This window comes from Perca flavescens, chromosome 8 (assembly GCF_004354835.1).
Source record: "Perca flavescens isolate YP-PL-M2 chromosome 8, PFLA_1.0, whole genome shotgun sequence".
Lineage (NCBI taxonomy): Eukaryota > Metazoa > Chordata > Actinopteri > Perciformes > Percidae > Perca > Perca flavescens.
In genome coordinates, this window is record NC_041338.1 from 936,501 (window position 1) to 952,773 (window position 16,273).

At 40.0% G+C, this 16,273-nt stretch overlaps 2 protein-coding genes across 2 annotated transcripts; both read right to left on the minus strand.

Annotated features, from left to right (window-relative positions):
- Positions 1–177: 177 nt before the first annotated feature.
- Positions 178–5,594, minus strand: polr2c (RNA polymerase II subunit C). The gene is made up of 9 exons (XM_028585671.1): positions 5,400–5,594; positions 4,809–4,858; positions 3,873–3,941; positions 3,689–3,741; positions 2,742–2,870; positions 2,598–2,649; positions 1,896–2,064; positions 1,724–1,798; positions 178–594 (listed from the first exon to the last, which is right to left on the minus strand). Exons 1-9 carry the CDS (start codon positions 5,483–5,485, stop codon positions 450–452), a joined length of 828 nt encoding a protein of 275 aa, XP_028441472.1. The 5' UTR covers positions 5,486–5,594; the 3' UTR covers positions 178–449.
- Positions 5,595–6,682: 1,088 nt separating this feature from the next.
- On the minus strand, positions 6,683–15,899 carry coq9 (coenzyme Q9 homolog (S. cerevisiae)). The gene is made up of 9 exons (XM_028585328.1): positions 15,796–15,899; positions 14,178–14,409; positions 13,754–13,889; positions 13,243–13,385; positions 12,263–12,347; positions 11,645–11,749; positions 10,176–10,331; positions 8,479–8,532; positions 6,683–7,040 (listed from the first exon to the last, which is right to left on the minus strand). Exons 1-9 carry the CDS (start codon positions 15,857–15,859, stop codon positions 7,005–7,007), a joined length of 1,011 nt encoding a protein of 336 aa, XP_028441129.1. The 5' UTR covers positions 15,860–15,899; the 3' UTR covers positions 6,683–7,004.
- Positions 15,900–16,273: the final 374 nt, after the last annotated feature.

Genomic DNA, 16,273 nt, shown 5'->3' on the forward strand with positions numbered 1-16,273 from the left:
TTTACAAAGTGCAGTTGCTGCTTCCATCAGCTCTGGCACTGTACCGATATGATAATACATCAATCATAATTAGGATAAAGAAACACACTTTACTTTATAGTGCTGGCTTTAGTTGAGATCCTCCGGCCTTATTATACAGCACTATACAATTAGAAATAAAGACTTATGACCAAGAAATACATGTATTTTTTTCTTTTGCAAAATCACATAAAACATCTGTCTTCTTTTTTCTTCCTTGCCATGGAGTTTATAGGATTCCCTGAGTTTATATCTGCAGAGCTAATTTGTTTTCCTACTTGTTTAGGTGTTTGTACATTTTAAAACTAAAAACTTAATTACAAGTTATCTTAAACCAAATTACTATCAAGAAACACTGAAGTTCCTCAAGATGGATTTATTTAAAAAGTAATAGTGTGTTACACTGCCAATCTGCGGTGTAACTGCAGCCCTCAGTTGATGGTGAGCACGTCGCTCTGGATCTCGTGGCTCAGCTGAGTCTGCAGGTCGCTGAGCTTCTTCTTGAGGACGGCCAGCGCTGACATGACGATGGTCTCCGGTCGCAGAGAGCCGCACGACTCCACGTTGTAAAAGAACCTGTGCAGGGAAGAGGTCACAGGTGACCTTCAGACACTGGAATTCTGCTTTATGTTTTAGCAGATTATACACTAATTCAAAGGAGAGACGCAAAAACGTAGTGTTGGTGTCATAAGACGACATATTGTGGCACCAAATTGAGCGCTGATTACACGCCACGTTAGGGCTGCACGATTGGTCTAATATCGCAACCACGACGTCACTGTGCGATTACATAACCGTAAAAATGGTGTGATTTAAGTAAACAAAAAGGGTTAATATTTTAACTTAATCACTATTTATTATATTACACCCACCTTGAATGTCATTGTTTATATGTAAGTGCATACAAAAATGTATTAATATAATAGGAATTTGTATTTTTTTGTTATTTAATTTTGTAAAATATTAAAGCTATAGTGCATAGTTTCTGTCTCCCCCCAGGAGGAATTCTAAGTAATGACAAGCCCCCCCCCCTCCCACGCAGTTGCTAGTAGCCAAGGAGGATATGGAGGATTAAACAAACATGATGGACTCTTCATTATCTTCACTTGAGTTTCTGCGCGGGAAAGTCGCCGGACGCCACAACCTTCTGAACATAGTCCTACTGAGAAATCCAGAGAGAGTTGTGTGGAGCTGATAGTCTTAATTAGCTTTGTAGAAACTCATTTGGCTTGAATGTAACAGATGTTCATTAATATCAAAAAGTTATGCACTCAAGCTTTAAGTTATTTAAAAAAGAAGTATTGCATATTTTTTTGTTTATGTATTTCTCCTTATGCTCGTATGTTCCAGATTAAAAAAAAAAATACACATTTCAAAATTTTAGTAGCCTATTTTCTGCATTTTTCTCAATAATCAAGTAAATTCATGATACTATATCGCAATCACAGTATTGTAAATCACAATCACAATATGACTTTTATTCCAAATGGTGCAGCCCTATTCCACATGCAGTTTGTTATAATGATGACTTGTAGATTTACAATGTGCTTCCTGGTAATGTTAGTGCATAGAAACAAGCTGCATGATTTTCCCATTGGCCAACATAATAATAATAATAATAATAATAATAATAATAATAATAATAATAATATATGTACAACATGTACCCTTGACAACTCAAGTATGAGGAAGAGGCTTTGCTCACCTTTCTGGTTTTCCATTGGGGTCGTAGGGAGCCTGAACCTCATCCTCCTCAATCTCAGAGTACTCACTCTTTGGCCTGGGAACCAGATTGATGCAGTGCGTCAGTCCATCATTCAACATTATAGATTTAATATGATTCCTTTATTAAGAGTCATACTGAAATGAAAACATACCACTCCTCAGGTCGGGGGAAGACCGTGTGCCTCAGTGCGTTGTCTGGGTCGTACTCGAAGGAAACCCCCGCTGTTGGGTTCCACTTGGCGTGCTCCTTACCAAAGCCCTTCTTGGCGTACGCCCTGAGCCGCAGCTCCTGACCTTTACGGAGCTTCACCAGTAAAATGTCTATGTTGGGTCAGTAAACGACAGAGGAGGAAGTGGGGAGCGAGGGAAAGGTAAACGTTTAAAACCAGGGGGTGAAATGATGGGAAAACAGAAATCTGACAATAATATGGCTAAGGAAAAGACAAACCTTAAACTAGGGCTGGGTACCGAATTCAATACTTTTTAGGCACCGACCGAGTATCGAAAAATGCCTCGTCATTCAATACCCAATTTCAATACCTAAGGAGTAAATCTCATCAGCGCCAGTGAGCCAATCAGTATGCAGCATGCTTCTACCAAGATTTAATGTCTGTGATTGGCTGTGTAACGTTACACGTCATAGAGACACGCAGGAGAAACTCGACACAGAGACAGGGCTCACGTAGTAGGAGATGGAAAATATATAGAATTTGTGCCCTGATGTAATTAATTTTTGTCTTATGAAAGTGGTATCAAAGTCACGGTACTGGTATAGGTACCGACATTTCTTTGACCGATACCCAGCCCTACCCTTAACAGCCAGTGTTTACCCCTCAACACAGCTTCAAACTTACCATCTTGTTCGACGTAGTCATTGGGATCATTGTCTCGACTCCTAGAAGTCACCTGAAAGCCCAACAAAGACGTGGTCAGCTTTTCCTTCTGCTTCTCCCCCCCCACCCTCTCTAATGACTACAGTAGGTGGAGAGAGGACTCACCGGGATGACTCTGGGGTTGTTGGACAGAAGGTCACGCGACGTGACATGACGCGTCTGGTCCTCAGTGCATCGCACGTCCAGCGTCAACTCGACAGAACACTCTGGGCAAAAATCATCACAGGTACAGTCCTACGAGGATCGGAGACAGGCACAGACGGAGAGAAAATGATGTCCGCCCTCCAATAAACCAGGTGGGGGTTTTTTTGCACAGAGGAATGTTTGGCGCCCCACAAAAAGGTTTTAGCCAGCCCCAAAGACAAATAACCAGCAACCACCAATGATAAGAATATGAAATTCTATTACTCTCCAAATGTGTTTAGGAACAATTTACTAAACAACCGCTGAACAAGCAGAACATGAATTTGAATATGTGAGCTAATCTCAGTTTTATCGTACAGAGTCAGCCTGTACCGGACTCTCCTGGTGATAAATAAATATTAATTAGATTTTAATCAACCAGTTTGGTTAATTGGGGTTTCATTTACTCAAGCAAAATATACATTTTTGTTTAGCCAGGAAAAACCATGCAATAAACAATGTTACAAACGAGAACAAAAGGCCAGGACATTGGTACGATATCCATTATTATATACAATATTGACATGGTCCACACACATTTTTATGCACAAAGTGTCAAAACTTTTTTTTTTTAAAAAGGTCCCATGATGAAATTTAAGTATAACATGACATTTTTTTTCAATCTCTAAACGTTCATGTTTACCTCAAATACTTTAAACTACAGGGCACAGTTAATAGATGTTCTTTATTATATCAGGCTGGCTCCGGCTTTCAGGCAAGAGGGCAAACGGAATCAATCTATTCTTAATGTATTTGATTAGGAAATCATTTCTGGATGCAAGTCTGAAAAACAATGTATGGAGCCTGTACACAAGGGCTCTGCAATTAATCAAAATTATAATTGTTATTATGACAGTAATTATACTTACCCTAGAATACTGCATTTTGTCCACAATGTCATCGCTTGTGAGAGGTATGAGACCTGAGACACAAAGGAAACATCCATATTGTACAGGATCCTTTGCAAGTACCAGACTTCTCTGGTCATACAATAGATCAGATTACTACCATCAAGTTGCATTGAAAGCGTATCCTAAACACTGTGATGCATACCAACTCTGTGTGCAATGAACTCATCATGCAGTACTGATGAATTGGCATCGATCTGGATCCAGTCAATTGCTGCAAATAAAGTAATACAAGTTTAACTTAGTCGTCAGACTACATTTCAAATGGTGCTGATGCAGTCACACCATCTCCATTCTCTTCAACTTTCTCAGTCACTTCTATGGGACACCAAATAATAGTGTACTTGAGGGCATAAGCATGATACTGTTTGATTCATACACGTAAATGATATTCATTAGTTGCTTATTGCACAGGACTTCACAGGTGTCGGAGGGTGGGCCGAGCCCCGTTCAGCAGATATGCATTTTTTACAGATGACATTTAAGACATGTCTCAGTAAGAAGAGCATAGCTGTAAGAAATTAAAAAAAAGTAATGATGTCTGAATTCAAATTTAGCTTACTTTTCATTGAAGATGAAAGCACAGGTCAAACAAATTATGTTTGGTTTCAGTTCCATTTAGTGTCCCAGTAAGCCGTGCCAGTGACTGACTGGAATGCAGTAGTTTAAATGTTAGTATTTACACCTGTGCGGTGAGCTAGCTTATGTCACTATTTACATCCAGGTAAGAGTGAGTAATGGTCCTACTGTAATGTAACATTACAGCACCTTGTCTTACAATTAAATGGGAGTGTGCCTATATTCACACAGCTCTATGTTCCCACATTTCTAAGATTTATTTTCCAAAATTAGGCCCTATGTTCCCACAGTTCCTTTCTCCCAATTTGGTAGCCAATTACACCCAACCTATTATCCAGTAGCAATGGACTACAGATGGAATGTAACCTTAACCTAGGGCCTAATTTTAAGAAAACTCTTAGAAATGTGGGAACATAGGGCTGTGGGACCATTGGGCTTTGGGAACATAGGGCTGACCCCATTGAAAGAATTCAAAATAAAAGCTAACGTAAAGTCACTATACCTATAGTGGCAACTTCTGACATGAAGACGCGGCGGATAGAGTTTGCAACCCTAAAAAGGAGAAAGACAGAGGTTTTTAGAGCTAACGTTAAGGTTATAATAGGTAACAGAAATTGCACTCAATTTATTCATCATTAACGCTGACTGGGAAACTTATTACTGCTGAATGACAAAAACATTTTCATGTTCCTTTTAATCCTCCCTAAACCCCGGCCCAATGTAACCAACAACAGCAAGTGAATATCAACCATTTCCTCCTTGAATTGGGACAATGTATTTTGTTATTAAAACGGAAAATCACACACTTTTGATATGTGCCGTTAATGCAACATCTAAACTAACTAACGTTAGCCTGAAGCGACCGTGTTCACCTCTAAACGTTACGTCAACTAGATTTATTTATCTTCAATATGCACACACATGTTGTTTACGGATATTCTCAGTTACAATTAGCATTTTAATTTTAGTGCAAAGTACTTTAGTGCAGTTATTTAACGTGCAACGTCTCATAACATCAGTTTGGCTGAGAAGAATAATGGCTGCTCTCTGCCATACACGCTCTCCTTAAATGGACAAATAAGTGAATACTCACGCCAAATCTGTGTTTTCAATGACAAATTTGACATTTTCGTCTGTCAGTTCTGTGATTTTCACCGTCGGCTGGTTAGCATACGGCATTATTGGAGTTAATAAGCCTAAAAATTGACGGTGTAAAATCGTCCACACACTCAACTACCGCTGCTTAGACTTGAAGGCCTCCACGGAAATATTTACCATCCGCTGATTGGCCAGCATATGTAAATACGAATACTGATTGGTCACGATGAAGTATTGAGGCGGGTCTTTATTTAAAATCCGGGTCACACTGTGCCGGTAAGGTATTTTTCAAAATAAAAGTGCTAAATGTAGGTCATAGATATACACGAACTATGTTCAACCCATAAAAACAATTTTAGAGCTCTTATGTGTACAATTTAATTGAAGTATATGTCCAATTATTTTATGTTTTTAGAGATAGAATTAGGATAATAAATCACACCGGGTATTATGAGCACACCAATCATCTGTTTTTTAATTCACATTTGCTGAAATGTATGGACATTGTTACATTCAAAACTGCACAATTTATGTTTAAAGTTAAAGAAAATAATTTACCTTGTAACATACGCGCACTGTTTAATGAAAGAGATGGGGGATATCATCTAAGAGGACAAATACTGTATGTTCAAACAACCTCTTGTGCAAACTGCGGTTAAAAGCATGTGTGTTTCAGTTTGTGGGGTGACGGACTGAACAATGACATCAAACAGAGCCATAATATCATTCAGTTCAAAAATAGATTAATGAAATCGTTCCTTGACCTATACAGAAAAGAATAAACTGAAACATAGGATTGGAATTTGTAATTTAAAGGTATTGTTGTATATTATTGTAAGTTATTGTAAGACCGAAAGATTGTATGCTATATTTGCATATCTATTTACTTTGTAATAATATGATTTTTGTGAAATAAGGGGCAGAACCAAATAAGCTATTTGCTTCCGCCTGCTCCTTCTCGAACTAATCCTTTTTATATTTATTTTTAGTTGTTAAATTCTGATTGTTTGTGCTTTATTTTATGGTTTTACATTTTTTTGTCTTGCAACATTGTTGACTGTTGGAGATAAATAAATAAATGAAATGAAAATAGACAATCCAAGTAACAATGCTGCAGTTTGCTTTTTTGTCACAGTATCTTTTTTTTTGTTTTTACACTGAGACAAAATATAATAAAGTGACTTTAAACTATAAAACTCTACTCCTGGAGTTGTGTTTGAGTTCAACCTTTATTCAACCTTCATATTAACCACATTCATTAGAAAACAAACACAGACATTAAAATATATATACTACTTTATTTAAGGCTCAATCCAAAAAAAAAAACAGATCATATCATCCAAAGGGAAGGAGAGCAGGAGAGTGAAATCTTGGACAGTGAAACAAAGCAAAAGCAGACACTAGTCTTACAGGTGAACAGAAAGAGGTCTATCACTGTGGCCTGTGATAAATAATAGTTTTCTCTTCCTGAATGAAAGCCATAATCAAATACTTTCAGATTCTTACAGTTCATCAAAAATAAGAGCAAAAAGAAATCTGATCTTCAGCTCATGACTCAAGCCAGGCAGTCAGGATCACTGGGAGTGAGAGATATTTTAGATCACCGCCTCTGGTTCAGTCCTGTTAGGTTCTTCAGCTGTAAAACACAGCACAAACATCAGCCACTTTTCTTTACATACATTTAAAGGAATACGCCGACTTATTGGGAATTTAGCTTATTCACTGTAACCCCCAGAGTTAGACAAGTCCATACATAGGCCTACCCTTCTCATCTCCGTGCGTGTTGTAACGCTGTCTGACGGCTCCAGCATTAGCTTAGCCCAGCACAGATCCTGCAGGTAACTGGTTCCAACTAGCCTACTGCTCCGAATTGTGACAAAAGTGACAAAATAACACCAACATGTTCCTATTTACATGTTGTGATTTGTAGAGTCACAGCGTGTACAAAAAACAACGTAACATGAGACACAGCCATCTTCTAACTGTAAACAAACTATACTAAACTATATATACCGGGAACTGTATTCTCAGACAGGCTTGCTGCGAGCATATCACTCCGCCAAAGTACTATATTCTTCCGCCTGAGAATATAGTTCCTGGTTTGTTTAGGGAAAGAGGGTGGCTGTGTCTCATGTTACGTTGTTTTTTGTACACGCTGTGACGCTACAAAATCACAACATGTAAATAGGAACATGTTGGCATTATTTTGTCACTTATTGGGAGCAGTAGGATTACTGGAACCATTCACCTGCATGTTCTGTGTTGGCCTGATGCCGCTGGAGCTGTCAGACAGCCTTACAGCACGCACAGAGATGAGAAGGGTATGTATCGACTTGTCTAACTCTGGGGGTTATGGTGAATAAGCTAAATTCCCAATAAGTCGGCGTGTTCCTTTAAATGTCTTTACATATTTTTCAAACAATCGAAACGTTCAGTGTTACCTCGTTAAAACACATAAAATGTATAAATCAGTATAAATCTTCATGCATGACTACTAGTCTATATCCTTGACGTTCCACTTCCGGGATTGCTCTGTTGCCATTTCAATCATTTAGGCTGGATATCCGTTGCCTTGGGCTTCCTTTGTGTTGGCGTTCTAACCTCCGGGGGATTTGTGAGGACTATAGTTAACTGCTCCTCAGATCTCTGCAGGGTAAATCCAGACAGCTAGCTTTAGTCGTGTTGCACGACTAAAACTACTTTTGAACGTCCACGTGTTCCACCAAAACAAGTTCCTTCCTGAGACTATTTAGCAGAGGCACCGTGGCTCCATCCGCCCAAGATGATTGTGATTGGTTTAAAGAAATGCCAATAAACCAGAGCACGTTTTTCTCACATCCCAGAATGCTGTGAGGACTAGCCAGACCCTCCTCCGCAGCACTGTGGAGGAAGGTCTGGCAAAGTGAGACTACATGATTACTAATATCGTCATAAAGAAAGGTTCCAAATTAAAAGCGTAGACTGAACTGTGTGTACAGATTAACAAAGGGGAGGAGGGTATGATTGCTAATGTAGTGCACAGGCTTTGAAAAAGAAGAGTACATATAAATGATGAAGATGAAGCAAAGACTTACTGTGATAGCAGCTCCCATAAACCCCTGCACCACGGTTTCACCAGTCGACTGCATCTACAGAATAAAGTGGAACACACAACTTATAACATATGATTGGAAAATTAGGTCAAATGTCTTTTAAATACAGGTTAAGATCTGAGTCGGTTTCACTCCCTGCATTCTGAACTCATTGTACATGTACTACATATTAAAGCATCTTCATCTTTCAGTTTTCCTTTGCATTTGGCTCCATATTGCATTCCGTTGTCTTTGTACTTGTACTCTGCACAATGAAAATAAAGTTGAATCTAATCTAATATTAAGGCCTATCTGGGCTGTGTTGTGGGAGAATAACACTCTGTCTAAGGTCAGTTATGTAAAGCCCAGTTCAGACCAAAGACACGAGAAGAAACCGCTTTAGAAGGTTGCAGCGGTCTGAACCGGCCCGTCTCATCTCGACCACGCCAGCTGTCGGTGGTCGCCTGTGACTCAGACTGGTCAAAGTCAGTCACTAACTATCTATATCTATATCTATATCTATATCTATATCCCTCTATATACAGTCTATGCGGTCAACTGGTCCAAATGGCGGAGTTTTGGACGGAGGCTCAACGAGCGCCCGCGAGCTAGAGAGTGACTAAAGAGAGGGAGTGTTAGAACAGTGGGTCAGAGAAGTAAAATGTTTTTTTATCAACACTAGAAATAGTACCTCACTATCACTGTCCTCATTTGTATTTTAAGATGCAGCAAATGATGATTGAATTAGTAGGGCTGAACCATCAATAGCTTTCAAATCGAACATTTGGTTTAACATTTTTAGTCCTCTTTTTATTATTATATTTACTGTTTTTTCACAAGATAAAAGCTATAATGTCACAGATTTTTTACAGAAATGTCCTATTTTCAGAGGATTTTTCCATTTGTTTTGTATTTCTTTATTTAACATGACTGTAGAAGGTGCAATATGTAGATGCTGCTGTTGAACTGAGGCATGTCACAAACTTCAGTTTACAGGAAAGTACTGACATTTTTTTATTATTGGAATTGTTTTATTATTATTATTATAACTTTGGCTTTTGCGATAAATGTGCTTGACTGTTCAATGTCCCATGGTTATTAAAAGAAATTATACTACTTATTGCTGGCAATTTATATCCATGTTCTCATCCTTGCATAAGAATATAGAGCAGTTATAACGTTTCATAACATGTTTTATCTGTTACACAGTAAATATTGTATAACTTTTGCTATACTTTTATAAAAAAAAAAAAAAAAAAAAAAATAATAATAATAATAATAATAATAATAATCGCAAATCGAATTGTAATCGCAATATCTGGCAGAAAAATCTCAACTAGACTTTTTCTCCCAAATCGTTCAGCCCTAATAATAATAATAATAATAATAATAATAATAACAACAATTAGCTACAAAAAGCCTGAAAGGTTGGAAGTTTGAACAGAAGTACAGAGAGAGTCGTTACTTTAGAGAGGATGCACCGCATGGTCTAGTCATATTGGTGTAAAATGGCAGGTTTCACAACGTTGAAGACCGGAGCATTGCAAGTAGTTTTGAATGTTTTGTTCTGAACTGGGCTAAATTAGTCCACTGATGGGTATTCATACATTCAGTAAGTATCAAGAGGAGTCTTAAAACAACTCCTCAATGACCACACTTCATCTCTTGACCCCTTTGTTCCTCTTTAACAAGCACTCTACCTGTTTGGCGGTGGTGGCCATCTGGACTACATCCTGAATGCGGTTGTCAAGGAAGTTCCAGGTGTCTCGGAAGTCTGGAGAGGAATCCTGCAGCATCACCAGCTCTGTGGTGTTATAGATGCCTGTCAGCGCTGCCCGTTTGGTGTACCAGTTCATCTACAAAAGAAAGGGGTGCTATAGAAGGCATTTTTGAAAGAGGCAAGGCTATATCATTTTAAACTCAATGTGCCTAATATTACACATACAGCAACAAGTAACATGTGCAGAAGAACTGAATCAAATACAAGAAGGTGCAACAGCATCAAAAGAGAAGAGAACTAAATACGTAGACACTGAGGAGAATTAGATTTCATTTCATTCTAATGCTGACTAGGAACAATGATTAGTCAATTCATCGATGACAAATGCCAGAAATTCTCTGGTGTCAGTTTCTTAAATGTGACGATTTGCAGCTTTTCTTTATTTTATAGTAAACCAAATAGTTGGTTGACAAAACAAGCCATTTAAAAAAGTTACCTTGGACTCTGTGACCAAACAATTAATCGATAAATCAACTTAATATTCGTTTAGTCTATATCTACTTCCGGGATTGCTCCGGTTCCGCTGGAAATTCCACCGGATGTCCCTAATTTTAGGCCGGATGTCATGAGTTTTCCGTTACACGACTAAAACTACTTTTGAACGTACACATGTTCCACCAAAACAAGTTCCTTCCTGAGACTATTTAGCAGAGGCACCGTGGCTCCATCCGGCCCTTTGTGCCCTCCAAAATGAGGGACATCTGGCGGAACCTCCGACGGTACTGGAACTATCCTGGAAATAAAACGTTGTTGATGTAGACTATTTTCAGCCTAAAATAAGATAGACCAGGGGTCTTGAACGTTTTTAAGCCAAGGACCCCTTAACTGAAAGAGAGATGGAGCAGGGACCCCCTTCTACATACAGTATATTGTATAAAATGAAGTTGCATATTAAACTGGGCCTACAATAATGTGTAGGGCAGACATACATGTGGCACAATGAATCCTTAGGATTAACTCCATCTGTGCATTATCTTAATAGCAGGCCTGTCATCAGTGGAGATCTATATTTGCTAATAATATGTTGTATTCAAGTTAAGACTTTTACATTTTTGGAAAAACGTTAACTAATTATTATTACAATAATTTGGAGGCCCCCCTGCATTGACTCTGAGGCCCCCTTAGGGGTCCCGGGGCCCCTGTTGAAGATCCCTGAGCTAGAGTATTGAATTAGAACGATGATCCAACTTTTAACTGGAGCTATGATAAGACATATGCCAGCTAATCAGTGCCAAGTCGTTTCTTTGGCCATGGTGTATTGAGTCAGGTGTTGGGATGGGGGGTAACCTGGGACGTGGCAGGCCTGATATTATGCGGGTGGTGATGAATGGGGGACAGGAAGGTATGAGAAGAAGAAGAAGGGGATCGAGGGTGATAGGATCCACTCACATCTGTGGATCGGTCTCCGGCGTAGTACCAGATGTCGTCCACCAGGGTGGACAGGTGCTTCAGGCTGTCGGGGATGTTGTGAGGAAGAAGCAAGATGCTCATCGCCTGAGGACACAGACAGAGGCTGCATCTCATCACCCTTATCCGATAGCTCCTCGACTCCTCGGTCCTCAGCTGAACCGGAAGTGGTTCTGTCCCCTTATTTCTGCCCCGAGGACCGAGGAGGGATCACCGAGGAGCTATAGGCGAGGATACACGAGAGCAGCCTTCCTGGAAGCCGTGCAGCTGAAGGAGTTGCTAACTCCGCCCAAACAGCTGACCGATTCATGTGACACTTTAGAGGAAAAGACGTCTCATGCCCTTAAAAACATTGCTTGTTGCCTCTCTCCTTCCATGATTTCCTTGCGTCTCTCCCCGACCTACTGAGTGGGAGGAAGGAAGGGAGGCAAGTGGAGGAGTCAAGGAGGCAATTTAAGGAAGTGAGATGTAGTTAGAGTCAAGGGTCAAATGTAGTTTCTCCTTTAGTCCTGACCTCTGCCAGCAATGAGAATTAAAAAACAAATGGAGGGAGACACAGAGATGGACTGCTCCTTGTGCTCATCATCATACATACTATACCTGGGGCCAAGATTCAATGTAGGGGATGAGCATCCTCAGTCTGGTCTCTACAGCATCTCTTAGAAAGTCAGCAGTCTTCTTTCGTCTGCAACACAGTTGTTAAAGTCAAACGCTGAAATCTGACATTTTCCATTCGGAGCTCGAACTGTAAAGCCCAGTTCAGACTAAAGATCTGCAGCAAGACAAGTTAAAAACTACTTTCTATGTGCTGGTCTGCAACATTCTGAAACCTGCCAGTTTCCACAAATCAGGCTTTTTACCTTTTTTATACCATTTTTTTTGGTCTGAACTAGGCTTAAAAGTAGTTTTTTTTACAGCTTATAAAAACAACAGAGGTGTGTGTGTGTGTGTGTGTGTGTGTGTGTGTGTGTATGTGTGTGTGCGCGTGCGTGCAGTGGTGGAAGAAGTATTCAGATCCTTTACTTAAGTAAAAGTACTTTGTAATACAACACTATAAAAATACTCCGTTACTAGTAAAGGTCTTGCATTGGAAGTGTGACTTAAGCAAAAGTATGTACTGTAAGTGTCATCAAGAAAGTATTTAAAGTAAAAAGTACTTAGTGCAGAACTCTCCTCCCATTGTAGTGTGTGTAAAGGATCCAACCAGCTGTGTGTTTAATGGTCTCATCATCTCAGCTGGACTTGTAGCCGTTATATTGTTGGCTACTTTACTTTAGAATCAAACATCAGATTTTATAAACTACATGTGTTCTGTGTGCAGTAATCTGAATGTGTAAAGTAACTAGTAACTAAAGCTGTAACAGATGAATGTAGTGGAGTAACTAAAGTAACGAGTAACTAAAGCTGTAACAGATGAATGTAGTGGAGTAAAAAGTACAATATTTCTCTCTGAAATGAGTAGAAGTAGAAAGTGGCATGAAAAGAAAAGACTCAAGTAAAGTACAAGTACCTCAACATTTGGACTTAAGTAAATGTACTTAGTTACATTCCACCACTGTGTGTGTGTGTGCTGTGCGTACTCAGCCTGGCCCAGTTGGACCTGGTTGTGTTGTTCAGCCAGGATGTCAGTCAGCTGCGAGTTGCACTGGGCGAGGAAGTGTAGGACCAAGTCTCCAGCTCCATTATAAAACATACCAGTGGAAGCAGAGGACAGGCCCAGTGTCTGACACACACACACACACACACACACACACACACACACACACACACACACACACACACACACACACACACACACACACACACACACACACACACACACACACACACACACACACACACACACACACACACACACACACACACACACACACACACACACACACACACACACACACACACACACACACACACACACACACACACACACACACACACACACACACACCTTCATTACCCAACTAATTTTGGCTATCACAAAACCTTCAAAAGGAGGAGGAGCAGCTTGTAGTAGCCAGGGGGAAAGGGGAGCAAGATAGAAAGTCAACCTTGTGCTCTGACTGTTAGCTTTACTTTTCCACTTCCGCTCACCTCAGCACCGATCGCAATGGCTTCCATCGACCAGCCGTGCTGTGGGACGAACTCCAGAGCAGCAGTCAGGATTCGAGCTTGAAGCTGCTCCTCGGTTTCGTACTCCTCACCTTGCTCTCCGCCCTGGTCCTGGTAACTTTCCACAGACACACAACAAGGCATGTTTCAGCATAAACGAAACACAGAGAGAGAAAATGACTGTTTTGAGCTTCAGTACCCAGAAATCCCGTAGGCCGTAGGGTAAGGTCTAGGGCTGGGTAACGAAAAAATGCCGTAGGCAAGTTTTTAAGTTGGAACCGGTTCTGGATGCCCAATCCTATCTTTATCGCGATATTCAACGTTATCGCATATTTTCCTCACTTAGTGCAGCCCTACTCAAGATTTAAAGATTTTTGTATTGACTTAGTGTTGACTTGGAATTGACCTGGTGTTTGGCCTGGAAGCCTGGTCGGCTGCTGGGTCAGATGTTGAGTCTTCGTGGGCGGCTGCTGTGTCCTGTTCAGCAGAGTGAGCCTGGTAGTGCTCATGGTAGGTTGTGGATGAGGAGGAGGGGGGTTTGTCAGATTTGGAGTCATCCTGAAGCCTCAGTGTCGCCCGGTGGAAGCCTCGACTCAGGCTGCTGCACTGGGGCTTGGTTGCTGCTGGAGCAGCCACTACTGTAGGGAGAGATATATTCATTAGCTTCAACGAATGTGGTTGGGCGAGAATGTGACCAAACTCCATAATGAAATGTCTAGGGAAGCACCGAATCCAGGATATTGGGCTTTTTGACAGGGTTAAATGCAGCAACTTCTTCCATTAGCTTCTAGCTCAGAGACATGCCTTTCTGCTTTTTCCAAATCTGGGACCCCTTCTTGGACTATATTGGAGAGCATGGTGCACAGACCTTTCGGAGTGTCCTCTATGGTTTAGCATGGTCTCAGATCTCAAAGTACATTTCCAGATAACACACAACGGCTTAAGTAACCCATTTTGACTGATTGCGTTGAGTATGCCTCAACTGTGCAAACCTTCTGTGTTGTCTTTAGTTGTTTTTGTGGACAAGGGGTTGCGGCGGGGGACTAAAAGGAGGGCTCTATTCTTTACTCTGTGGCAGTCTTATTTTATGTTGTATGTGCGCCTTGGAAATTCAATAAAGATATGTTCAAAAAAAACAAAAACATGCTTCTACAGAGGGATAATGTGGGATAGGATACCTAAAACTAAAATAAGTGGTGAACCCCAGAAGAGGTAAGGACTGAGGCATGTCTTGGAGGGGGAAAGCAAAGCTGCAATTTAGGGCTGGGCAATATATCAATATAAATCCATATTGTGATATGAGACTAGATATCCTCTAAGAAGTGTTGTCTTTTCAGGCTGCATTACAGTAAAGGGATGTAACTTCTCTGAACTTTCCAGACTGTAATAGCTGTTCTATTATTTGCCTTAGTCATTATAGCCATTGTTGATGATTATTCATCACAAATCTCATTGTGTAAATATTTAGTGAAAGCACCAATTGTCAGCCCTACGTATCGTTATCGAGGTATTTGGTCAAAAACATTGTGATATTTGATTTTCTCCATATGGCCCAGCTCTAGTGCATTTATTTTTTTATTTATTGTATTTATGCTATCATGGCTTTGCTGGAGGTGCCATTGTTCTGTACATGTGATACTGTCATATAATTTGCTTTTTGTTTTTGTTCAATAAAAACACAATTTAGAAGAAATCTACTTTGACAACATGCATAACCAATAAAAAACGCAGTAACGGGTTTCTGATGCAATGCATGTTTAAATGTTGCGGTTTAAACCCCTAGCACCATGTCAACCAACAATTATTATAAAGTGTCAAAAGTCAACACAGCCAACATAATGTTGCATATTCATTTCCTTCATGGTCACTGTCTGTTGTGACTTTGGCACGCACAGCTAACGGTAAACACTTGCTCGTTTCTACTTCATGTTACGAATAACCGAAAGAAGGGACATTAGCAACATGAATACTTTCCCAGGCAGTCTATTATCAACTTGAGACAACAACAACAACCAGTATCTCACCGCCGGCCAGCCCCCGAAGTGCCCTTCCAGCTCGGAGACCTCTCAGCAGCGCCGCCATATTCATATGTGCTGTTTTTAGGCACAGCAGCGTCACTTTAGCGCGACTCAGCTGTTGAAATACAAAGTCATCAAGCATGCAAGAAGACCCACAAACCAAAGAGGCAAGGATGCTTCAAACTAAAACCCATGGAATTATTAAAATGTAATTACTCTTAAAAAAAAGAAGAATAAAAAATGGTTTAATGCAATGTTTTGTGTCTGAAATACTTCAAAAAATGAATTCGTAAAATACATAGCCTGCTACATTTTCACCTGATACTTTGAATGGCCAGAACGTTGATGGGTACTATACATATTTATTTATACTATGCATATATTTATTTGTTACCTCCAACTGTGCAATATGTCATTTCTATTCATCTGTATATCTGTGTTAATATACTGTCAGTTTCTATAAGGGTGTTTATTGTGTAAATAT